This window comes from Callorhinus ursinus, unplaced genomic scaffold, assembly GCF_003265705.2.
Source record: "Callorhinus ursinus isolate GAN/ISIS: 27379988/994484 unplaced genomic scaffold, GSC_fseal_2.0 scaffold2, whole genome shotgun sequence".
In the NCBI taxonomy this organism is placed as follows: domain Eukaryota; kingdom Metazoa; phylum Chordata; class Mammalia; order Carnivora; family Otariidae; genus Callorhinus; species Callorhinus ursinus.
The window spans coordinates 17,446,861-17,472,166 of NW_027397064.1; the positions used below are offsets into that span (position 1 = coordinate 17,446,861).

At 44.1% G+C, this 25,306-nt stretch overlaps 1 protein-coding gene across 7 annotated transcripts in view; it reads right to left on the bottom strand.

The window, feature by feature from the left end:
* Window positions 1–20,415, bottom strand: part of TTLL4 (tubulin tyrosine ligase like 4) — a 34,720-nt gene extending 14,305 nt beyond the window's left edge. Inside the window, exons 1-4 of one of the 7 annotated variants that reach the window (XM_073878539.1) lie at window positions 20,156–20,414; window positions 2,892–3,045; window positions 2,225–2,324; window positions 376–1,969 (exon numbers count right to left, since the gene is read on the bottom strand). In XM_073878539.1, coding sequence (XP_073734640.1) covers window positions 376–1,871 — 1,496 coding nt within the window. In that variant the 5' untranslated portion in view covers window positions 1,872–1,969; window positions 2,225–2,324; window positions 2,892–3,045; window positions 20,156–20,414. Of the gene's footprint in view, window positions 1–375; window positions 1,970–2,224; window positions 2,325–2,891; window positions 3,046–6,412; window positions 6,508–12,695; window positions 12,795–13,107; window positions 13,216–20,155 lie in introns of those variants that run through there. The other 6 variants (XM_025891450.2, XM_025891465.2, XM_073878541.1 and 3 more) reach the window with 6 other exon arrangements.
* Between the last annotated feature and the right edge of the window lie 4,891 nt (window positions 20,416–25,306).

The following is a 25,306-nucleotide window of genomic DNA, read 5'->3' on the forward strand; positions in this document are numbered from 1 at the left end:
TCCTGGTTATAACCTAAAGCAGGGTTGGCAAACTCTTTCTCTAAAGGACCAGATAGTAGATCTTTTCAGTTTTGTGGGCCATTCAGTTTGGTGTAACTCACCCCTACCACTGTAACAGGAAAATAGCCACAGACAGCAATAAACGAATGGGTGAGGTTGCGTTTCAATAAAACTTTATTCATAAAAGCAGGCAGTGGGTGAGATTTGGCCCGCATGCTGGTCTAGGTTTGCCAACCTCTGCCCTAAAGTGAAAACCAAAATTCCAGGGCAGCCAAAAAAATAAAACCACCTTCAGAGACGTAGGGTCAGTGTCACCAAATTATGGAGTATACATTCTACTGCCTCTAAAGGCATCAAAAACTTTCTCTAACTTACCCGATATCCCTAGCAGGGGAGTCCAGTCCCCTGGCTTCCTTAGGCCCCTCCTTCCCAAGCTGGCCCAGATGGATGGAAGAGAGGCGGGTGGCCACGTCGGCTACACCAAGCAGCTGAGGGGGAGAAGGCAGAACAGAAGTTTTCTCTTCTCCAAGTGGTAGGGAGTCCATCGCAGATCCACAGGCAGGGCTGTGGCTGAGCGCACTGGCATGGGAGGCAAGGAGGTGAATGCTGATGCGTTTGGTACAGAAGACCGTACTGTCCAACTCCAAGGTGTCTGAGGCGCTAGGGGGGATCCTACTGTTTGCTCCGGCATCCTCCTGCGGGAACTGCTGGCCTACCATGGGAGGTTTCCACTGCCGGGTCCTGTTGAGGAGATCACACTGCAAGCCGGGGCTCAGGAAACAAGACTGTTCAAACTGGCAGCCTTGCCTTGGCTTCTTCTCAAAGCCTCTTGCAGTCAACTTTCTCACGGCCTCAGTGAACCGAACCTCCTTAGTCAGAGCCTGAGGAACCAAGTCGCCATCCAGGCCACAAGGATGCGGCTCTGCTCTTGCGGCTAAGTTACTGCGGTTGTACTGGGAAGAGGCAACACTGGTGGTCAGAGTGTCCAAAGAGCGAGGGGCTGACAGGGTGCTAGGGGCCGGGGCGTCACCTGGGACAGTGCCATTGCTCTTGGGCACCCTGTGCTCCACGGGCTGGAGTGCACAGTCTCCGGTGCCCCCCGAATGATGCCAGGGGACAAGATGGACCTTGGGTGAGGGTACTGGCTTCAGGCCCTCTGGGGCCTGCGATAAAGGCACTTTAGTGCTATTTGGCCGCATGAAGGAGTTGTTATTCAGCACGGGCTTGTAGGAGGAGTGGGAGGAGGCGAGCGGAGATGGGATCTTCCCTGAGATGGCAGAGGCCAGGCTCTTCCCCGAAGGGTTTTCCCCAGCTGCGCCCACTGAGAGGTACGGATCTGTGGAGGACGCCATGGGCTGGGCCATGGGGGAGACCGTGAAAGAAGGGGCCTTATTGGCAGTGAGTCTGACAGGGAGGCTCTTTGGAGGGAGAGAGAAAGGTCTCTTTTCCGGCAGGCTTGAGCGCAAGCAGAAGGACTCCAGCTGCTGGTAGGATTTGTGGCTGTAGCTGGCGCGGCGGTATAGCAAGGTGCCGCTGAACAAGTCTGGGAGCGAGTGCAGGGAACAGGAGCCGCTGTGGCCCGCGATGACAGCCGAGCACCCCGAGCTACACAAAGTGCCGGGGCAAAAGAAATACGCTGGCTGGGCTGGGACACCCAAGAGGCCAGGGCCCAACCCTGCTGACAGTGTCCCCACCTGCTTCCGCTCCAGCTTCCAGATTGGCTTCACCTGCTGATGGGCCTGCGCCCAGCCTCTGCCCTCAGAGGGCTTCTCCAGCGGCCGGGCAGGCACCGAGCCGGAGGGGCCACTCTGCTTGAGGCTGGTTCCCTGGCGGAGGCCAATACTGTAGTGCTCTGTTCCTGCAGAGGCCATGAGGGGCCCCCATCATGGCCGCGTGGCCTCGTGGCCCAACTCGGAACAGGTGCCACGCACCTCTAGAAGCTGCGGCTGCATTCTCGAAGTCCGTCAGCCTGGAGGGAAGAGAAGCCGTTGGGAATGTTACCGTCCCAGGAGGACAGACCGCGTGCTATGGCGGTCCTCGGTGAAGCAACAGAGCCCCACCCCTGTCCCCATCCCCCACCCCCAGGGCAACCAGCCGTGGCTGTCACTTAGGAGCCCCAGAGAAGAACATTAGACTCCTCCAGTGTTTTCAGCGGTCTTCTGGCTGCCCTCACGCAATCAGAGCCGGCTTCATCAGGGACTGGGCCACCGAGGAGTCCACTCACAGGTTCCCACTCCCTCGGAGCTCTTTGCTCTCTCTCCGAAGAAAAATGCATCTGTCTGTCTCACCATCTGTGACTTCACTGAGGGGCTTCCTTCTCTCTCCTAATAAGGCAAGTCCAGGGGTGGCAGAGAAACCAGCCAATTATCTTCCTCCTCACCAACCAATTCTGAAAGGTCAGGGGTTACTTGAGAAACCTATTTTACATCTACTCATCCCTGACCAACTCTCAGAGGCCCCTGGTGTGGTCTGCTTTTCATGGCTAGGTGTGACAAGCTGAGATAGAAGCAGAGAATTCCCCTGCTGAACTCTGGAGTTCACTCGGAAGCTGAGACACTGACTTCACCTCTCCAAGTGTCTCGCGAGCTATATAGACTTAAATCCCATCACACGTGTTGATGGGAAAAAGAAACAAAATGGAACTGGACACCAACATTATTTTTACTTAAAGTGACCTTATTTCCAGCAGCCATTGTGGGACAGGAAGAGTTCAGGGAGTAGAATACAGGGGAAGGAGGAGAGCTTGCTTCACCCCAAGCCCTAAGCATCAGTTTGGGCTGACCTCAGGGGGTAGGGCCTGTCTCAGACATTCCCTCATTCGATGTTTCCTCTAAGGCAAAACCAGCCAGTAATTCCGAGTTCCAAACAGTCTGTTAAGCATGGTCACTTACTTTCTAAATCAAAGTCACAAAATAATCTCCAGTTTTCACAAATGACAGCATCCAGAGGGTTGGAAAAACAAGACCCTTCTATAAGAAGTCACTCATCTGGGATAATTCTGAATGGAATCCTGGCATCCATACCAAGGAAATGTTTTTGTAGTAGCTACAGGGAAAGAATTAGCAGAGAATTTTTTTGTTCAAATTACTTTTAAAACACAAACTTTGGGGCACCTGGGTGGCTCAGTTGGTTAAACAGCTGTCTTTGGCTCAGGTCATGATCCCAGGACCCTGGTTCTGGGATGGAGCCCGCACTGGGGCTCCCTGCTCGGCAGGAAGCCTGCTTCTCCCTCGCCCTCTGGCCCCTCCCCCACCTGTGCACGAGCGCGCACTCTCTCTCTCTCTCTCAAATAAATAAAATCTTAAAAACAAAACAAAACAAACAAACACAAAAACCCCACAAACTTCAACGGGGAGAGGACCTCATACTCTGATAAGAGACTAATGGCCAAGGAAGATCCATGATTCCTGTCTACATCTATAGGAACTGTTGGTGTCGACCAACAGAAAGCCTGCAGAAGCCACATGACGTCACCCACTTTTCCTGCAAAGGCTGACCTATGTGGATTCTTTCTCAAGAAGAGAGTACAAAAACCACAACTCATGGCTGCCAGTATTCAATATGACAGTGGGCTAAAAACAACCTAAGTTCTAAAACTAGATTTTGATGCCAGGAACCTTAAATTAAGGAGACAGAAAATGGACCTCCACCCAGTCCAAACCATGGAAATCCTGTGCAGGGGCTGATTACACTCTGTGCGTTTATGGTAGAGAAGCAGACACAAGGGAAGAGTCAAAGCCCGCCAGGGACTTTACCAGACCACATGTGTGTGCTGTGTACACCCAACAGATTCACAATCCCAACTCACGTCATCCTCTTTCAGGAATCCATGTCTTGCCCTACCCATGCAACCCGACACACCAAAGTGATGGGAGAAAAGAACCAAGGAAATGAAACTGCCCTGGGCGGCCTGAAAAATACCCCACTTGTGCTTCCTCACCTGCATCCCGCTATCTCCAACCTTCATGCCTTTACAAGTGCTCCTCCCTGGAGTCCTTTCCTTCTCTTTCACCAGACTTAAAAGTCATCAGCTTGAACACCCCCTTCTCCAGGTAGCCTTCCCGGACTCTCCACTTTGAACAGGATGCCTCATCCGCGTGCGGGCCACCATCACTGCTTCTACCACACTGAACTTTAATAATGCACCACTCATCTGACCAGGAGCCACATGTTGGTTTTCTGCTAGCTCATGTCCCCAGCAGCGTCTGGAACACAGTAAGTGCTCAATATTCTGTGGAACGGATAAACTGCAAAAGTTCAGTAAATGAAGGGGAAACACACTAGCAGTGGTGAATACTAATTTGGACACCTAACAAATGCCAGGTACTGTGCTAGGCACTTTGCCTCTGTTGTCTTATTTAATCCTCACAAAAACCTGACACTCAATTTACTGACGATGAATCTGAGAATCAGAAAAGCTAAGTAACTCTTCTATAATTAAACAACCAATAATGAGTGGTGCCGAGATTAAAACTCGAGTTTGTCTGACTCCACATGCCTCTTAAATGAAATACACGCTTAGTCCCTGTCCCCTCAATTATCCTTAAGCTTCAGGGACAAGACAAAACCCAGGTTGGAAACACTCTCCCAGTTTATACTGAACCCCTTCAGGGTTGCAGCCTGTAAGAGCATGTGTTCTCATCATCACCATGGCCAATCTCACTTTCCCCCGTAGCTGTGGATGCCCACTGCACACTACCCCAGGGCTGGGTGAAAAGAACCCTCCCACCATGCAGTGTCTGCCTCTCTGCATTGCATCATATGAATCCTCAGGGCCAGGAATACTGAACGCGAGTGGCCTGGCATCTGGCTAGCTTGACTTCTAATCCAAATGAGGAAGAGGGAAGCAAAGAATACACTCCCACCCTCTTCAGAGGCTGCGGATGGCCGGCTCCCAGGCAGAGCGTGAAGCAGGCCAGCTGGGCAAGCGCCAGAGTCAAGTGGATTCTCCTCTCTCTGACTAACAGGATTCCAGAACTCGTATGTCTTTGCAATGGCTGTTCCCCACTCCTTGTTCCCCCATAGTCCCCATGATGTATAGGACGGCAGCTTAGAATAGAGCCACCTGTCTCCCTAAGGAAGCATTATCTGGACACAGGGGCCAAGCAGATGATGAGACGGTTTTGTAAAAGTCTCTTTCTGGGAAAGAGCTCCATTGCTAGTAAAAGACGGCCAGGGTTGGCTAAGATGACTGTCGGGAACTGCCAAGCAAAACAAGTCTGTCATGTCAGATCATCTACACAGAGCAGACTCGAGAACATGAAGTAAACAGTATCACTCATAACAGTACCACATACAAACGTTCTGACCTGGTACCACAGTTTCTGCCTCAGAAGCAGTGTCTGGTTTAGATGAGGAAATGGTTGCTAAAAGCAACCTTCTTCCTTCTCCTTACAGAGATTCTTGATGAAATCACAACTCCATGTGAAGGGGAAGCAGGGACCTAGCTAGAAAATTCAGGCAACCTGGGTCCCAGGAACCTCTGACTGCTGCCACAGGCCACCTTTTCTCAGATGTGGCCCTTAATAGCACTACCACTCAAGTGCCACGGAATGACCCCACTCCCTACAGGAACGAGGAGTGACAAACTTTAAAAAGGCCTAGGTGGTCTAAAATATAAGTAGAGGAAATGAGAAAATAGTTGCAAAATACAGCACACTGAGAGTAGTGGTTTCTGGCCATAAAGTCAAAGTCTAGATTGCCAAATAAGGTCTGGCAGCCAGACCCCACAGACAGCTTACACCCAGAAGGTCGTTTTTCCCTGAGGTCATAAAACCTGTCCCCTGTGGTATACCCTGGGCTCCTGACACAATGTCTGGGAGATCCTTCTCCCCATCTCCCTCAAATTTCTAAGTGCACCGAGATGACACAAACTTGGTGTGTCTGTGTGTGTGCCTACAGAATCTCAGAGACGGGCTGCCCATCTCCCAGGAAATATTTTAGGATGAGACATCAAAGGCAAGAGAACAAGAAGGAAAGGTATTTATATATGTAGGAAGCCTCAGAGAGGCTACTAACGGAAGCCTTGTTTTAAAAAGAGCCAACTAAGCGGCCCCTGGGTGGCTCAGTTGTTAAGCGTCTGCCTTCAGCTCAGGTCATGATCCCGGGGTCTTGGGATCAAGTCCCACATTGGGCTCACTGCTCAGCAAGGAGTCTACTTCTCTCTCTCCCTCTGCCTGCCTCTCTGCCTACTTGTGCTTGCATGCTCTCTATCAAATAAATAAATAAAATCTTTAAAAAAAATAAAAATAAAAGAATAAAAACACCGAACTGAAGCAAACCTAAACTTAGAGTAATTGGTGATTATATAAATTAAAGGATTCACAAATCCCATTACTTTCACTCAATTTACATATACTTTTTAGCCACATACAGCCACTACTTAAAAATAAGCAAAGGCATTCATACTTACTCTCTCTGACTAAGCCTAAAGGATCCACCATCAGTTGACCCTCCAATCGACAGCTTGTGAGGAACTTACTTTAGGAGCCAACACACTGACCTCATCTGGAAAAAAGTATTTTGAACAATCTAACACATTTCACAGAGCTATTAATCTTATATCTTTCTTGCTCCTACACATTATCCCTGGGGAATAGGAGGACTTAAGGGGTGAACAGGGGATACAAACACTATTTTATTGCCTGCGGAGTTCAAGTTTAGAAGTAAACAAGCCTGTTTCTGGTTAAGTTCCTCAATCAAGGTCCAAACAGGGAAATGCCCAGCTGAAAAGAAAGGTTAGTTTAGGGCAGAGCAGCTGAGGAACGGGTTCCTGGGAAGGAAAGTCTCTCTGAAGCAGCTCTCAGAACATGTGAATATGTTTATGCCAAAACAAAGATCTGGGGGCGCCTGGGTGACTCAGTTGGTTAAGCGTCCGACTCTTGATTTCAGCTCAGGTCTTGATCTCAGGGTCATGAGTTCAAGCTCTGTGCTGGGCTCCACGCTGGGCATGGAGCCTACTTAAAAAAACTAATATAAATTAATTAAAACAACAACAACAACAACAACAACCAAACACCAAAGGTCTGGAAGAATATACACTAAACTATTATGGCAGATACCTTGGGGAGAGGGGTGAAATGAGGATGGGACAGGGGTGGGGGGGTCCTTTTCCAGTTTACTTGTTTAATCTTTTAAAACAAACAACAACCAACCACATGTAACTTGTGTGAAGTATTCCAAGAATCTCCAGGGCTCTACCACTCCTCACAGCCATGCTGGATCAGCAGTTACCACCCCTTCATAACTCCTGTCAAACAGAGCTCTGATGAACAGTGAATTCATTCAGTGCTGAAACCACACAGCTGGAATGTTTGGGAAAAGACAAGAGAGGAAGTACCATTGTTAAGAGGGTAATTCTTCCCAAAATGATCTATGGAGTAAACGCAATTCCTATCAAAATCTCAGCAGGCTTTTCTGGAGAAATTGACAAGCTGATCATAAAATTTATATGTTAACAGAAAAGAGCTAGAACAACCAGAAACAATTTTGAAAAAAAAAAAAACAAAATTGTTACACTACCTGATTTCAAAACTTAGTATAAAGTTACAGTGATCAAGATAATGTGGTATTGGTATAAGAACAGACATATAGATCAATGGAACCAAATAGAGTCTAGAAATAAATCCTTATATTTATGGTCAATTAATTCTCAATAAAGTTGCCTATGCAACTTAATGAGGAAAAGGATAACCTTTAACAAATGATGTTGGAAGAAGTGGATATCCATGTACAAAAAAATGAACTCAGACTCTTACCTTACACCATAAATTAACTCAAACTGGATCAGAGACCTAAATGTAAGAACTAAAACTATAAAACTTCTGGCAGAAAACATAGGAGAAAATGTTTATGACTTTGGGCAATTGACAAATTTTAAGAGAAAATGTGGTAACAGTCCAGCTGTTAACTAGATTATATCAATGAAGAATTTAGAAAAACACTATTGAGAGAATGAAAAGAAAAATTTATAAACTGGGAGAAAATATTTGCAATTATAAAGGACTTGTATCCAGAATATGCTAAGAACTCTCAGAACTCAAGAAGAAGATGAAAACCAACCCGATTAAAATTTTTTAAATAGGCAATTTTAAAGATAGGCAAAATATCTGAATAAGTATTTCACTAAAGAAGATGTATAAATGACTAATAAGCACATGAAAAGATGATCAATAGCTTTAGTCATTAGGAAAATGACAATTAAAACCACAGTAAGATACTACTACACACCCACTAGAATGGCTATAATCAAATGGATTGATAATAGTGTTGACCAGAATATGGAGAAATTAGACCTTTCCTACATTGCTGATGGGAATATACGATGATACAGCCACTCTGAAAAACTGATTGTCAGTTTCATAAAAACTGTAATATATAATAACCCAGCAATTCCACTCCCAAGTATCTACCAAAGAGAAATTAAAGCATTATGTCCAAACACTTACACACAAATATTCATAGCAGCATTTTTAATAGGCAAAAACTAGAAATAATCCAAATGTCCAACAAGTGGTATAGTAATAAACAAAATGGAATGCTACTCAGCAATAAAAGGCAACAACCTGGATTAACCTCAGAAACATTCTGCTAAGAAAAAGAAGCCAGACACAAAAGACTATATATTGTAGGATTCCATTTTTATAAAATTTCTAAAAAAGACAAAATTATAGAGATAGAAAGTAGATCAGTGGTTGCCTGAGGCTGAGGGTAGGAAAAAGGAATGACTATAACTGGGAATGAGGGAACTTTATGGGGTGATGAAAATGTCCTAAAACCAGATGGTGGGGGCACCTGGGTGGCTCAGTTGGTTAAGTGTCTGCCTTTGGCTCAGGTCTCAGGGTCTTGGGTTGGAGCCCCTGCATCGGGCTCTCTGCTCAGCAAGGAGTCTGCCTCTCCCTGTCTGTCACTCTCCCTCTGCGTGCTCTTGCTCGCTCTAAGTAAAATCTTTTAAAAAAAATAAAAAATAAAACCAGATGGTGGCAATGGTTGCACAAATGTACAAACTTACTACAAGTGATCAAACTCTACTTTATAGTGAATGAATCAATTGTATGGTATGTAAATTATACCTCAATAAAGCCATTAGAGGTGGAAGGGAAAAAAAAGGACAGAGGAGCCAGCTTAAAGAGGTTCCCTCTAACCAAATCTGGGACAACCTGAGCAGCAAAATAAATGAGTATCAGACTATCTAAACAAGAATCCATGAATCCACAGTGATACAAATAAATAAAAGAATGAATGAATAAATTGGGGAGAAGGAACAACGCCCCCTTACAACAGAATTCCAACTGATAAGAATAGAAACTCACCACTGGCAACCACCATGGTAATAACTGCTTCAGGCAAAACTCATCAGTGGATCCTAAAATTGGTGGGTGAGAGATTACTGGGAAATGGAATAATTATATTGTCTCAAAACATCTCTCCACAAGATATTTATTAATTATGAAAGAAAAAAAAACATAACTTGGGGCACCTGGGTGGCGCAGTCGGTTGAGCCTCCGACTCTTGGTTTTGCTTCAGATCGTGATCTCAGGGTCGTGAGATCAAGCCCCACATCAGCTCCACGCTCAGTGTGGAGTCTGCTTCGTTTCTCTCTCCCTCTCCCCACTCCCTGTCACGTGCACTCTCTCTCTCAAATAAATAATCTTTAAAGAAAACAAACAAACCCCTAACTTTACAGTGGAGAAACCAGGCAGACACGACCATAATCAAGTGATCAAAGTTCCTATCATCAGTAAGAGCACAAATTGGCATTATGCACCCCATGACAGGACACACTGAAGGACACATCATCGCATCTGTGATTTCCTGACCTAAATGCACCACCTGAATTCAAAGGGAAATATCAGACAAGACCAAATTGAAGGTCATTCTACAGAATAACTGGTCTGTACTCTTCAACTGTGTCAAGCTCATGAAAGACAAAGGCTGAGGAACTATTCCACTTACAGGAGACAAAAGATAAGACAACCAAATGCAATGTGTGCTCCTAAAACAAAGGACAGTGACAAGACAATTGACAACATCCGAATAAGGTAGATATGATAATAACATTATAGTATATGGTATTATATCAACGTTAATTGCCTGATTTTGATCAATATACTGTGTCAGTTTAAGAGAATATCTTTGTTTTAGAAAACATTTAGAAGTTTTTAGGAAATATTCAGATGTAAAGGGGTTTCATGCCTGCAACTTATTGGCAAACATTTTTTTTTTTAATTTTATTTATTTATTTGACAGAGAGAGCACACAAGTAGGGGGAACAGCAGAGGGAGAGGGAGAAGCAGGCTCCCCGCTGAGCATGGAGCCCGATGCGGAGCTCAATCCCAGGATCCTGGGATCATGACCTGAGCCAAAGGCAGACGCTTAACCGGCTGAGCCACCCAGGCGCACCTTGGCAAACATTTCAAAAAACAATTCACTGTTCACATATGAACACTAAAGCAAGTGTGGTAAAATATTAACATTTGATAAATGTGGGTAAAAAGTAAATAGGAATTCTTTGTACTATTTTTGCAGCTTTTTTGCAAGTCTGAAATCATTTCAAAATGAAAAAGGTTTTTTTAAAAAAAGGTTATTAACTACTTTTAAAAGGAAGCTTGGTTTTCCTCAGACCAGGAGGCAGGCAGCGCACAATCACCTTCAATTCTTTGAAAAAAGACTGGCAGGAATGGATTTTACCAGGGAGTGATTCCAGCCAATGAAGTAAGACTCACTCCTTGCTCCATACCTGAAGCAGGCTTGACTGGGGATCCGCCTGTCATCACTAAGGTACAAGAACTGAAGTCACATGCCTTATGAAGGGCCTCCCCAGTACATAATTCTTCTCAGTGTAGCCACCTTAATATGAACTAGCCACCCAGCATACTCCGCTCTAATCTGCCAGTGAATTTGCAAACTCTGGCTTAAGGGGCGTTCAAGGAGGAAGGCAAACACCAGAGCCTGGCAGATGATATCCAACAGCACTTTCTCTGGGGCCCATCAACACACAATGTCGGGGGACATCTCCAATTTTTAGGGGGAGAAATGCCATTTAAACCTGATTCTACGTGAAAATATCACTGCCCAACAAAACACAAGTCTTTGTCTTCACTTCAACCTAGAAGGCAGTTACTGCCAGCACCATCTGGGAAACAGAAACCTAGAGGCTGAGATAAGGACTGGCTAGACTTAAGGGATCAAAGAGACAAAATGGGAAACTCCAGGTTTTCTATGACCCCTGCTATTGAAGAAGGGAACATGCTTTCTCTTAATCTCCTTGAATTAGATGAGAATGTCAGATTTTAATAAAGTCATGCTAAGGAGAATGGGAGCAGGGCTGAGATAAGAATGCATCAATCATATCCCTCACTTAATTGATTCACTCTTAGAGCCAATTAACCTTGTTAAAGTCAGAGGCAGTAAATAAGCTGCAACTGCACAAAAAGACTTCAGTTAAAATTATATATATATATACACAGGCAGAGGGGGCTAAGTCCCTGGGACAGGTGTCCATGCAACACCAAAACTCCCAACATGCCCTGGGTAATGATTTCACCCCGAACTCAGATCTTCACTCCTACTCACTCAACATCAACAAGTCTTTCCAGCTTCCAATATATGTCCCTGGAGCCATCTATTCTCCGTTTCCACCATTATTCCCTTAGTCCACACCACTATCACCTCTCACCTGCCGGTTTCCCCCGCCTTCTTTATAATCAATTCTCCAGACTGCGGTCGAGATGCTCTTTTTTTAAAATGTAGCTTAAAGCTATCTGGTGGCTCCAAGGCCACGTGATCTGACTCCTATCTCTCTGACCTTCTGCAAGTCACTCTTCCTCCTCTGCAGGCGTGTTCCCACCTGTGTTCCCAGGGGCTTTGTTGTTCCCTCTGAAACACTCAGATCTCTGAATGGCCAGCTCAGTTCCCTCACTCAGCATTCAGCAAACATCACCACCCCAAAGAGCCTGTCCACACTAATACTGCACCACCCCTGATCATTCCCTATCATATTACCTTATTCTAATCTGTTTCATTCTTCCACTAGCTGAAATTACTTTATGTTAGTATTTCCTTATAACTGCCTAAAGAAACAGTGGAAGAATAAGTAGGAACTGATTTTTTATAAAGATGACCAATGGAGTATGAGACCTGTGTATACCTTTTCTATCATTTTAACTTCTGGCTATATAAATGAATGACCTAGTCAAAAACCCTGTTCATTATTTTTAAAATAGAAACTTCAATTATTTACGCATTCCTTTGTTATATATCTATCTTCTCTTCCAGAATGAAAACTCTTTGAGAACTGGGGCCTTGTTTACACAGTCTGTGCCCAGCCCTGGAAATGTAATCAGGGCCCAGTAAATATTTGCTGAATACATACATGCATCCACAACAGTGAAACCCAGCATAGCCACAGCAGGCCCTCTTCAGATTAAACAGGTGCTCCTCTCCTACCACCATCTCCTTGTCGCTGCTTCTTTACTCAGTGCAGGAACTCGGCCACAGCCAAACCCACCTCCTTCGGGGGTGCCTTCTCCTCCCCAAGAGGCCCCCTCCAAAGTCCTCCATGGCTCCTGATTTATCCTCCCTCCCACGTCCAACCAATCTGCTCTGGCTATTTCAACCATTATCTGTAGAAGCTCCACTCTTCAGATCTGACCTCTCTCAAGCTCCATGCCCTCATCACCAACCGTCTGTGTCACCTTTTCCACGTGCATATCCAACCACTTCAAGCTTGTCACACCAGCTCTGCACTCTTGACCTTCAGCTGCTTTCAGTGAAACCTTCTTTCTCTCAGTCACCTGAGAAGAACACGTAAGCCAGTTGTGACTTCTTCCTTTCCCATATTCTCCAAAGCCACGCCAGTTATAAAACTTAAGAGAGATTCTTCCTTGCTAGCATGCCTCCTCCATCTATTCCCCCACTCCCTCCGCACAGCCGGACCGTTGCAATAACTCCAGACTGAGGTCTGTGTTTCCAGGGTCCCCCCCTTCCAAAGTCCACCCTGCAGGCAGCCTCCAGATTAACTTTGCTCGATTATACTTGATCGGGTTACTCCCCTTTCAAAAATTTCCTAGGAGTCCTCGCTAAATATCACAGTAGCCCACCAATCACCTGCATCAGAATAACATGGGGTGCAGGGCGCCTGGCTGGTTCAGTCAGTAGAATGTACAACTCTTGATCTCAGGGTTGTGAGTTCAAGCCCCATGCTGGGTGTGGAGCCTACTCGACATAAAAAATAATAACAATAAAAAACAAAACAGAACATGGGATGCAGATTCCCAAGCCCCATCTTCAAAGTGGATTCAGTGGGTCAGGGGGTAGGGCCGGGAATCTGCATTCTTAACAAATATTCCAGATAATTCTCACATGAGTCAGCAAATAAAATCCAAGTTTCTTAGTTTGGGTTGGAAAGGCTTATTTCCATCTCCTTCCACCTTGAACTCTGCCCTATGAACTGTGCTGGTCTTAACACTAAACTCCCAGAATAAACCTTTCAAACCTATCTGCAGGCCTTTACTCCACTAAACCTCTTCCTTCTGAATCCTTAATATTTTATTTACCTTTTCCAGGCACAGCTCAAGCCCCACTCTCTCCATGAATATCTCTTGCATATCTACCCCTCTAACTTGGTACTTTACAAAGGCTACTCTCACCACTGTTCTCTTTTCACATGGATATGCCTCCTAAGCTGCATGGATGGTTTTCCTAGGGAATCCCTGTGCCCCTCTAACAGACAGGGGATCTGGTGGAAGATCACTGCCCTAGTTGGTCCTCCTCCTCAGCCATGGCGGCCATGTCTCCCTCCCCAAACAACTTCATGGGGCACGCGGTTCCTAGAACAAAGTTTCAAAAACAATTGACTTGGGGTGATGGATATGTCCCATATCAGTTATACCTCCACAAAGCTGTTAAAAATAAAACCAAAAAAAAAAAAAAATTGACTAAAGGATAAGAAAGGAGGATAAAGAACCGCAGAGCAGTCTAAAGATAAAATGGCCTCAAACGTCCCTTTCTTTCTATTTACATGCCGGGCTCAGCCCAATCCCTAGCCCTCCGAGCACCCACCTGACCAAGTGCAGAACTCTTGCAGTAGAAGCCTGACGGCCGTCCCTCCCTACGACCTCTGCAGCCAGTCTCAGGAATCACACCAACCTGCTTTGTCATCTTTATACAACACTCAGAATCTGCCTATCTCATTCTGCCTTCCACTCTCTGAGATGTAATTTTGCCTCAAGTTTCCTCCTTAGTCGAGAGTGAATGAAGAGCAGCCTATGCTAGAAAAACCTATGGTTGTTGTTTCAAACCACCAAGTCTCTAGAGGCCAGGTCCAGACCAACCTGGACAAGGTATCTATTTCTACAGAAAGCAATTATTCATTGCCCACTGATTAAATCACTCTCCTGTATTACAGGAGTGTGTGTGTGTGGCTCTTGGGACCTGCAGTTTCCTTTCCCTCCTCCACCTAGGTGCTTCCCTCGGTCACCAGGGGAACTCAGGACATCAGAAATGGTTCAGAGTCTACAATTCAAAGGATCTCTAATGAGATTAATTGCTCAGTAGTTATTTTAGAAGACGGAACTGACTTACCTGGAACTTATCCTGGAAGAATGGAGAGGATCGTAGGAATCATCCTCATTTTCTCTTATGAGATAAATCCCTAGCTATGTCTCCCTAAAAAAAGTTGGAGGGGCAATGAACTTCTTGAAGGCCTACTGAGAAAGGAAGGTCAATACCCCAACCCTATGAGACGGGAGGGTTTTAATTAAGATAGATGGCTTCTGTAGAACACAGTTCAGCAATGCAAAAGGAGGTGGCCAAGCTGAGAGAAAAATATAACTTACAGCACCTAGAGCTGAGGGGGGCCAATCTACAAATTACTGAAAAGTGACAACTGCTGAAGGCTCAACATAATTAGGTGACTAGCTCTCCTAGAGCCTTGGCTTTTATCACCTTCAGAAAGGAACCTCCTTCCTCCTCCTGAGGGGGGACAGTGGTCCTCAGGGTATAGTACACAGGTTCTGCTGGGGAACCGAGCTTCCTAACAAAACTAAGAGGTGATTTGCTTTTTTAATTGTGCTGGTCTCTCCATGATGGTACAAAAGCAATGGCAGGTCAGACTGTTGGTGCCTGAGCAAGAACTGAGACAATAGCACACCAAGTTGGATCCTTGACCACCACACGCTTCCTCACCACACAAAGAATGCCAGGTTTACCCAAGAACGTCCTTGGTGACACAATAAAAATTACCTTACATCTCAATTCTGGAGTGCACCTTTTTAATGCTCTGTGTGACCAAACAAGGAGTACGTGTAAAAACACTTCTCTGCATACACAAGGTGATGGCCATCTCTAAGGAAAGCACTGTGTGTTTGAACTGCAAAATTTTTCTGTGGAACACTATATTCACTTGAAAGAATAAATGACATGAAAGTGATGGGTTATTTAGACTTTGGCATTTGGCAAACATTTTCTAGAAAACAAAACAAAGTGAGTCTGTCAATTCAAGAAAAACAACTGACAGTATTTGTTGCCAATGATAAAATTTCAGCTTCCAAGAGAAAAATTAAAATTCTGGCAAAACTATCTGCCACCATAAACTTGACAGCTTCCCAAAAGTTAAGGATTTTTCTGATGAAAGTGTGGTGATAATATGAATGTTTTTTTGGGGGGGGGGGGATACTGTTAATAAAATGTGGCAACATTTGGAAGAGCTGCTTAACTCAATGAAAACAGTGCTGTCCAGATACTTATCACAATGTGACAGAATCATGTCTGGGTAAAAGGCCCCGTCAAAAAAAGGCCCCGTCAAAAACAAACAGGAAGAAAAAGAAAAAAAGACCCAGTCAAAATGAGACACAGACCAATGGATTTTAATGTAACAAAGTATGAAAAGTTAATTTCAGATTCCACATTGCAATAATCATAAAACCATCCCTTGGTAACTTTTGTGTAATACCAAAGAATACCCACAACTACCAACTAAATGTCTGTGAGGCTGGATTTTCTTTCTTTCTTTTTTTTTTTATTATTAGAGATTTCATTTATTCACTTGAAAGAGAGAAAGAGACAATGAGAGCACGAGTCGGGGGGAGGGGCAGAAGAAAAGGGAGAAGCAGGTTCAGGGAGCCCCAAGTAGGGCTCAATCCCTCATGACCTGAGCTGAAGGCAGACACTTAACCAACTGAGCCACCCAGGTGCCCCGAGCTGGATTTTCTTAGTAATTCAACCAAAACAACACATCAATACTGACTGAACACAGAAAGAGATATGAAAATCCAGCTATCTTCTATTAAACCAGACAATAAAGAGATTTGCAAAAACAAATCTACTGTTCTCACTAATCTTTTTGAAACAGTATCATTTTTCATTTTAAAAATTCTGCTTATGGGGGGCACCTGGGTGCCTCAGTCAGTCGGGGTGTCTGACTCATGATTTCGGCTCAGGTCATGATCTCTGGGTCACGAGATCGAGCCCTGTGTTAAGGCTCCACACTCAACATAGAGTCTGCTTGTCCCTCTCCCTCTGCTCCTCCCCCCTGCTCTCAAGCTCTCGCTCAAATATATAAAATCTTTTAAAAAATTAAAATAAAATAAAAATTCTACCTATCTTAACTTGTAATGTATTTATTACTTCTAAATGAATTAATAGGGTGGGGGGATGGGGTAGCCAGGTGATGGGTACTAAGGAGGGCACGTGTTGTGATGAGCACTGGGTGTTATACTCAACTAATGAATCACTGAACACTACATCAAAAACTAATGATGTAATATATGGTGATTAACCTAACAATAAAAAAATTAAAAAAAAACTAATGATGTACCATACAGCGGCTAACTGAACATAATAAAAAAAATGAAAAAATAAATGAATTAATATTTCAATTTCTAATATGGCAAATATCAAGATTATATATCCATTAAAAAATATATTGACGATCCCGAAGAGGTTTTGAAGTGCATAAAAGAGTCCTAAAAGCAGTAAGTCTGAGCACCTCTGGTCTAAAATACCATTGCCTGTCCAGAATATCCAGGAGGGCTCCTAAAGACAAATTTCTCTGTATTTCAGGGCCTAAGAGAAATTAGCACTCTCCATATTTATTCCCAAATGCCCAGTCTGGTTTTCCAGTTCTGCCAGGGGAGAGGGTAAGAAGTTCAGGGCACTTAAGAAAATTTTTCTCTGCATTTCACTGACAGATCAAAGCATCTGATGCCATGCTGGAATCCAGGGAGCCTATAATCAGACAATTCAAGGTCACAAAGGAATCTTGTGGGGAAGCTAAACTCAACTCCAGATCATGAGTATCAGATCCTGAAGTTAAGGCTTCATCCAGATACAGCTGTTCAGCAAGTGACTTTTCATTTACACGCTCATTTTTGTATTTGGTTATAAATTCTTTCATCCCTTTTCCTCTGTCCACTCTCTCAATATTGGTGTTCCTAGGAGTTCAGTCTTCTCACTCTGCCTGGCACATAGTCAATATTCAATAAACTCTCCTAGAGCAATCTCTTCCATCCCATGACTACGACCACCTCCTCCATTCTCAACTTTTTATCATCACCCAGACCTCTGTCATGAACTCCAGACCTACAGAACGACCTACTGGGCCTCTACCTGGATGTGCTGTAGGGACCTCAACTCGTCATGTCCAAAGTGAACCCCTTTATCTTTCTCCTCAAAGCTGCCCTTCCTCCTAATAGTTTCTCCTGCATCACCACCCACCTGGTCACTAAAGTCGGAACTTAGGATCATTCCAGATTGTTCTTTGTCCCACTCTCTGTATATCTATTTTGCCACCAGGCCTTGTCCACTCTATCATCTTTAACGTCTCTCTAAACCCTCTCCATTCCCACTGCAACCAACATAGAGCCCTCAGCATCTCTAGCCTGGTCTCAAGTTTTCTCACTGGCTCCCTGCCTCCAGTCTAAAATCCTCCCTATTCAACCCACACTCTGATGCTATAGTAACCTCAAACACAAATCTAATGTTATCTTCCTGCTAATTATCTTTCCATGCTTTTCCTGCAACACACTCTTCAAATGGTTTTACTCATGTATCCCCAAAAGAATTTAAATCATGTATTCCCTGCACATTAAAGTTTAATTCTAAGATTTTCATCACAAGTTTAAACATGCTTATTCTTTTGTTAAAAAGGTGGTAGAATCTACTAAACATTTTATAAAAAGAACTAAGTTAAGGATTAACTGTAAATCAAATAAGCATTTCATGATTTGATAAAATAATTTTTAACTATCTTACTGAAAAATGCACACCTAAATTAAAAGAAATCTCTTTAAAAGTTTTTATGCAAGTTTTATGCTATAGCTTGAAAAACCCATGGTCCCAAAGAACATTCTAGCCACATTTAACTGTTGAGTTCATCTGTATTCAGAATATCACAATAAGAATGAAGCCTCACCCTAATAGCAATGTGTACTAGGAGAAGACAGGAAGCCTTCTGAGTTTTCAAAGTAATTTAATCATCAAAGGAGGCCTTCCTGAAATCAGTATTTCCTAATACTACACTTGGAAACCTGACTTTTTTTTTTTTTTTTAAGATTTATCTATTTGACAGAGAGAGAGAGAGCACAAGCAGGGGGAGCAGCAGACAGAGGGAGAGGGAGAAGCGGGCTCTCCACTGAGCAGGGAGCCAGACCTGGGATCATGACCTGAGCTGAAGGCGGATGCTTAACCGACTGAGCCACCCAGGCACCCCACAACCTGACATTTTTACACTTGGGACAACATTATAATTTGGGAAATGTGAGGGATATAACATCCTGCCGCCCCCGCCTTTTCTTGTAAGGTCAGTTTCCGAAGAGTGAGGATCTGAAAACTGATTCTTCTAAAGCTATATGTGCAGGTGTATTCCTTGGAAGTCCTGGGCCCCAACCACTCTGCTTGAAAACCTTGAGGATACTGTTCTCTTTAACAAAACATCTATGGCCCTTTGTGATCTAACCTCTATTAATTTTCCTCTTCCTATTTGTCATGGGATGGCTACCTCCAAACCCAGCTCAGGTCTGTCAAACTGCTGTCAATTCTCTTTTTAGGCCTTGCTGTATATTTTCTAAAGCTACTTTGTTTCTGGAGTGTGCTCTCAACTTCTTTATTCCCAGAGGACGCTTGATAATTTTTCAAGGTTCCATCCAGCCTAACCAATAAGCAGCTGGTAACTTTCTCAGCGTCAAGGGGGTAGGTCTCATTCAGTGTCCCAGTATTTACTGCAAGAAAAATGAAGGATGGACAGAACACTATCCCAAAAAGTCCCCCAGCTACTTGCTGATTGGCTAAATCAACAGGTGATGAAGTTGAGGAAGATGTGAGCTGGACTATCTGAGAGAGCAAGAATGACTCCATAAAGAATGATTAAAATATTTCCTAGATCCAGAATGAGAATGTGAAGACCAGGGAATGGGGATAATATACTTTTACAGGCAAGTCCGGGTTAACTATCTTTCTAACGTTTTATCAGAGCACACACCACACAGTATGGCAAATACTTGTTTACTTGATTAAAATCTCCCCTAGACTATAAGCTCCGGGAAGACATGCGTGCCTTGTTCACCACTGTTATCACCCCAGCGCCTTCCATAGTGCCCTGGCTTCACTAAATATATGCCGATATTTGTAAAAAATTGTTGAATGACTGATTACATAAAGGGTGCATAAATGAAGAGTTAAATTTACAAGATCTCAAATTCTGTTTGAAACTCTACAGTTTAGGAAAGTATTTCCCTACAGCTACTGAAGACGGAGAAAGAAAAAAGTGGGTATTCATGTTCAATTCAGCTACGAATTGAGAGGAGCTTGGGCTCACACCCAGGCGAGGAGAATTTAAACCGCAGCGCGGCGGGAAAGAGGAGGCACACGGAGGCCCAGGGTGAGGAGATGCTGCAGGGTTCAGGCACCCAGAGGCAGGGCTAAGTTCACGGGGCGTGGCGGAGGGAGAGAAGGTTCCCGAGGACGCGCCAAGACCCGACCGGGTGGAAGGCCGCAGCCCCCTCGCCTCCCTGGAGATGGAGAGGTGGCGGGCAGGAAGCGGGGCAGGGGCGGGAGCCGCCGGGGGGCTGGGGACCCGCGTGAAAGGACCCGGGCAGAGGGAGGGGCGGGAGAGTCGGCGGGCGGAGGGTCGTTCCCACGGCTTCACCGTCACACTCACCTAGCGGACCCAGCTTCGCCCCGGCTCGGCGCCGGCTCCGCGCTGCTTCCTCCCTCGGCCTGCTGGGCAAGCGGGCGGCCTGAGACGCCCCTAGCAACCACGCACCGCCACGCGACCCGAGCTCCCAGCCGCCGGCGCCGAGGCCGCCTGCCAGGCACTGCGCGCGCCCCCAGCGGACAGACCGAGGGCCTGGAAGGGGCGATCGCAGCGGGCGGGCGGGAGGCAGGCGCGCGGAATCTCGGGGGTTGTGGGGCCTGGGAAGGCAGGCCGTCACCTGCTCGCGCATGCGCAGGCGCTTCAGAGCGCGTGAGACCCAGCGAGCGGAATTCTGGGAGATGTAGTCCTGAGATTAACACACTCACACACCCACACACCACACCCCCCCCACCCACACCCCCCACACACACATACACACCACCGCCCCCCCCACCACCGTGAAAGACTACGTTCTGGGATTCCAGGAGATGTAGTCCTGAGATTAAAACACACCCACACACCACACACCCACACCCACACACACACCACCGCCCCCCGCCCCCACCACCGTGAAAGACTATGTTCTGGGATTCCAGGATTCTCTTCTTTGGGCCTTGATACCACCTCACCTGAATGAACTCTTTGTCCATGCCTTAAATTCGCTCCTCTAAAATCAAATCTTTATTAAAGAAGTTTCTTAGTAGTCCTTTTCAGCAGAAGTCTTTCGAATTTGACCCCAGGAAAGGAGACACCGCCAGATCCACTGTTTCCCTCCAACCCACTTTCTCCTAACTCTAATCTACTCAGTAGAGTACTATTACAACCACCTGCTTTATGGGCTTCAGGTATGAACTTTAGGAAACACTGACTCAATTCATCATCTCCCTAGGCAAGGCAGACTGTGCCCTGGATGCTCTTAGTCCCAGATGTCCCTAGACCTAATGGATTTGAAAATCAAAGGAGAAGGGTGTCTGGGTGGCTTATTCAGTTAAGCGTCTGCCTTGGGCTGGAGTCATGATCTTGGGATCCTGAGAGCGAGCCCCACCCACATCGGGCTCCCTGCTCAGGAGGGAGTCGGCTTCTCTTCCCTCTGCCCTTCCCCTGATCCTGCGGCGGGTGCTCTGTCTCTCTCACATAAAAATAAAATCTTTAAAAAAGAAAAAGAAAATCGGAAGAGAGCTGGAGGGTGAAAAGGTCTTTTCTAAACAGTAGGCTACAGAAATAAAGGGCACGATAAAAGTGAAGCTAACCTAATGAAAACAATCTGGACCAGTGCAAAGGAAGCTTAATGAATAATTGACTTCAGCAACAGTATTGACAGATGCTAAAACCATTAGAGGATTGATTGGGGGAATTTTACCCTTGGAAGGATCACCTCTAGATTTTAACCAATCTTAGATCATGAAATGCAGGACAGCTATAAATTATGTTTCCTAATGTGATGCAATTTGAACTATACAATATTTAGGAAGTAGTGTATTTTTGTCAAAAAATAGTTGAATCTGAATCTAATCAAGCTTTTGGCTCCAACTTCCAGTTTATAGGAAATAAAGGGACATAATGACACTGCAAGAAAGCAATCCGGCGAATCCAGAATGTGGGTCAATGTACAGATGAATGACCTCATTTCTTCAACAATTTCAGAGTTAAAAAAAAGTGAGGTGTTCTAGATTGTAAGAGACTTAAGAGACTATCAAATGCAGTGAGTGGACCTTGTCTGGATCTTGATTCAAACAAACCAACTGTAAAAGGTAAAAGATATTTTTGAGACAATGGAGAAATCTGAATATGGACTGGGGACATAAAGAACAAAGACAGATGTTAGGAAACCATTACTAATTCTGTTATGCAGTTGACTGAATGGTGCCCCCTCCAAAAAAATATATCCACATTCTAACTCCAGGAACCTGTAAGTATTATATGGCAAAAAGATTTTGAGAGGATTAAGGAATTGTCCTGGATTTTCTGAATGGGCCCTAAGTCCCATAACAGGTGTCCTTCATGAGGCCGAGGGAGATGTGACAGACAGAGAGAAGACACAGAAAAGAGAAGGAAGGGGCACCAGGGTGGCTCAGTCGGTTAAGTGTCTGCCTTCGGCTTAGGTCATGATCCCAGGGTCCTGGGATCGAGCCCACACCGTTCCCCCAGCTTGTGCTCTCTCTCTCAAATAAATAAAATCTTAAAAAAAAAAAAAAAGGAAGAAAAGAAAAGAGGAGGAGGCAATGTGACCAAGGAGGCAGAGATTGGACTGATGTGGATACAAGCCAAGGAATGCCTAGAGCCACCAGAAGATAGAAGAGGCAAGAAGTGGATTCTTCCATAGAGCCTTCTGAGGGAATGGAGGTCCTTAAGACAGCCTGATTTCGGACTTCTGGCCTCCAGAACTGTGAAAGAAAAAATGTCTCTTATTTTAAGCCATTAAATTTGAAGTAATTTATTGTGGCAGCCAGTTTACTTTGACATTTTGGTTATTTAAGAAAATACCCTTATTGGGGCGCCTGGGTGGCTCAGTGGGTTAAGTGTCTGCCTTTGGCTTAGGCCCTGATCCCAGCGTACTGGGATCAAGCCCCACATTAGGCTTCCTGCTCAGTGGGGAGCCTGCTTCTCCCTCTCCCTCTGCTGCTCCCCATGCCTGTGCACACTCTCTTTCTGTCAAATAAATAAAATCTTTTAAAAAAGAAAATACTCTTATTTTTCACATACAGATATTTTTTAGCGATTAGACATGATGGCAGGGGTTTGCTTTTGCTTTAAAATACTGATAGCAAACACTCTAGAGGCAATGAGCACACCTAGCACCCAGGTCCTACTTTCTAATACCATTCTCCATTAAAAAAAACAGGGGCTCCTTGAAGAAATGTCTGATTCCAGGACTGGGGTAAGAAATATACAAGATGAGCCTGAAGCATTTTGTAGTGCCAGAAAGAAAAACCACATTGGTGGGAGTGTGTCATGGGAGCTAACTGAAAGAACTCCCAGTGACCAAAGCTGGAACAATTTGAGCAACAAAACTGAATAAAGTAGTAGTGGTTTATAACCCAAAGTATAAAACAAATATGTATGAGTCCCTGGCATAAATAAATGGTTCAATATGTTCATAAACGCAGTAAATACACAAATTTCCTGTGCAGAAGAATTCCAAATAAATGTAGATACTATGTAGATTCTCAGCCCTAAAGGAGGGGAAGCATAACTCCTTCATTCCTTAAGTATGGGCTGTGCAAAGTGACTTCTTTCCAAGAGCACAGTAAGGAAAGGTGGAAAGGGTGGAGTAGGGCAAAAGTAGAAACAGTAGAAAAATCTGACAAACACCACTTCAGCCAGGTGATCAAGGTCAACAACAGTCAGAAATCAGATAGATAGTATGCGCCCTTGATAGGTCATGAAAATGGCACTTTACTTTTGTGATCTTCCTCCCCAAAACCCATAACCCCGTCTAGTCATGAGAAACATCAAATTCCAATAGAGGGGAATCCTAAAAAATCCCTGACCAGTACTTCTCAAAATTGACAAATTCATCAAAAACAAGAAACTTCTAAGAAACCATTATAGTCAGGGGAGCCTAAGGAGACAACTAAATGTAACGTGTAATGAGATCATGGCACAGAAAAGGAAATCAGTTAAGAAAACTAAGGAAATCTGAATAAAATACAGGCTTTGGTTAATAATATATCAATATCAGTTCATTAATTATAACAAATGTATCATAATAACGTAAGATGTTAATAATAAGGGAAACTGTAGGGGAGGAGCATAACATATGAACTCTCTCTACTATCTGCTCAACTTTTCTGTAAATCTAAAACTGTTCTAAGATATAAAGTCTATTTAAAAGAAAAAAGCTACATCAAAAGAAATCTGCCCAGACCACCTTAACCAAGTGATCAAAGGTACTTCACCAATAATAGGAAAAAGCAACATCATTAGCTTCGGATAAAGATATAGAAGACACATCACCATTTACATAGTGTTTCTACTAAAAATGTATAACCTGTGGGGTGCCTGGGTGGCTCATTGGGTAAGCGTCTGCCTTTGGCTCAGGTCATGGTCCCAGGGTCCTGGGATGGAGTCTGGAGTTGGGCTCCCTGCTCAGTGAGGAGTCTGCTTCTCCCTCTGCCCCTTCCCACTGCTCAGGATCTCTCTCTTTCTCACTATCTCTCTCTCAAATAAAATAAAGAAATAACATCTTTAAAAAAATAAAAATAAAAATGTATAACCTGAATCAAATCACAAAGAAATCATCAGATATACCCAAATTGGCCTGTATTCTTCAAAATGTCAACCAATGTCAAAAAGGCAAAGGAAAAGATGATGGATGGTTTTAGATTAGAGACAACACAACTAACACAAAGCATGATCTTTGGTTGGATCCTGGACCAGGAAAAAAAAATTGGTATAAAGAACATTACTGGAGGGAGGTGGGCAGGGGTTAGGCTAAATGGATGATGTGTATTAAGGAGGGCACTTGTTGTGATGAGCACTGGGTGTTATATGTAAGTGATGAATCACTAAATTCTACTCCTGAAACAAATATTACACTATAGGTTAATTAGAATTTAAATAGAAATTTGAAAAAAAATAACCATTTTGAAAAAAATATATATATAGGAACAATTGACAATATTTGAATATGGGTAGCACACTAGTTAATAGTATTATATCAGTGTTAAATTTCCTGATTCTGCTAATCATGTTGTGATTATATAAGTGAATATCCTTGATCTTAAGAAATTGCCACATAAGTATGTAAAGGTAAAAGGACATGATATTTACAACTTACTAACAAATAGTTCTGAAAAAGATTGTAAAACCAGTCGTGGCAAAATGTTAATCAGTGACTCTGGGTGATGGGTGTATGCAAGTTCTTTGTAACTGTTCTTTCAACTTTTCTTTAAATTTTAAATTACTTCAAAATAGAGTGCTTTTTAAACTATAACAATGACAAAATTTAAGAAGGAATAGGTAGAACCAGTTTGACAAAATGTTTGTAACAGCTGAATCTGTGGGATCAGGGTTTGGGAGCTTATTATGCCATTCTCTCTCCTTTTTTTTTTTTTTTAAGATTTTATTCATTTGACAGAGAGAGACACAGTGAGAGAGGGAACACAAGCAGGGGGAGTGCGAGAGGGAGAAGCAGGTTTCCTGCCGAGCAGGGAACCTGATGTAGGACTCGAT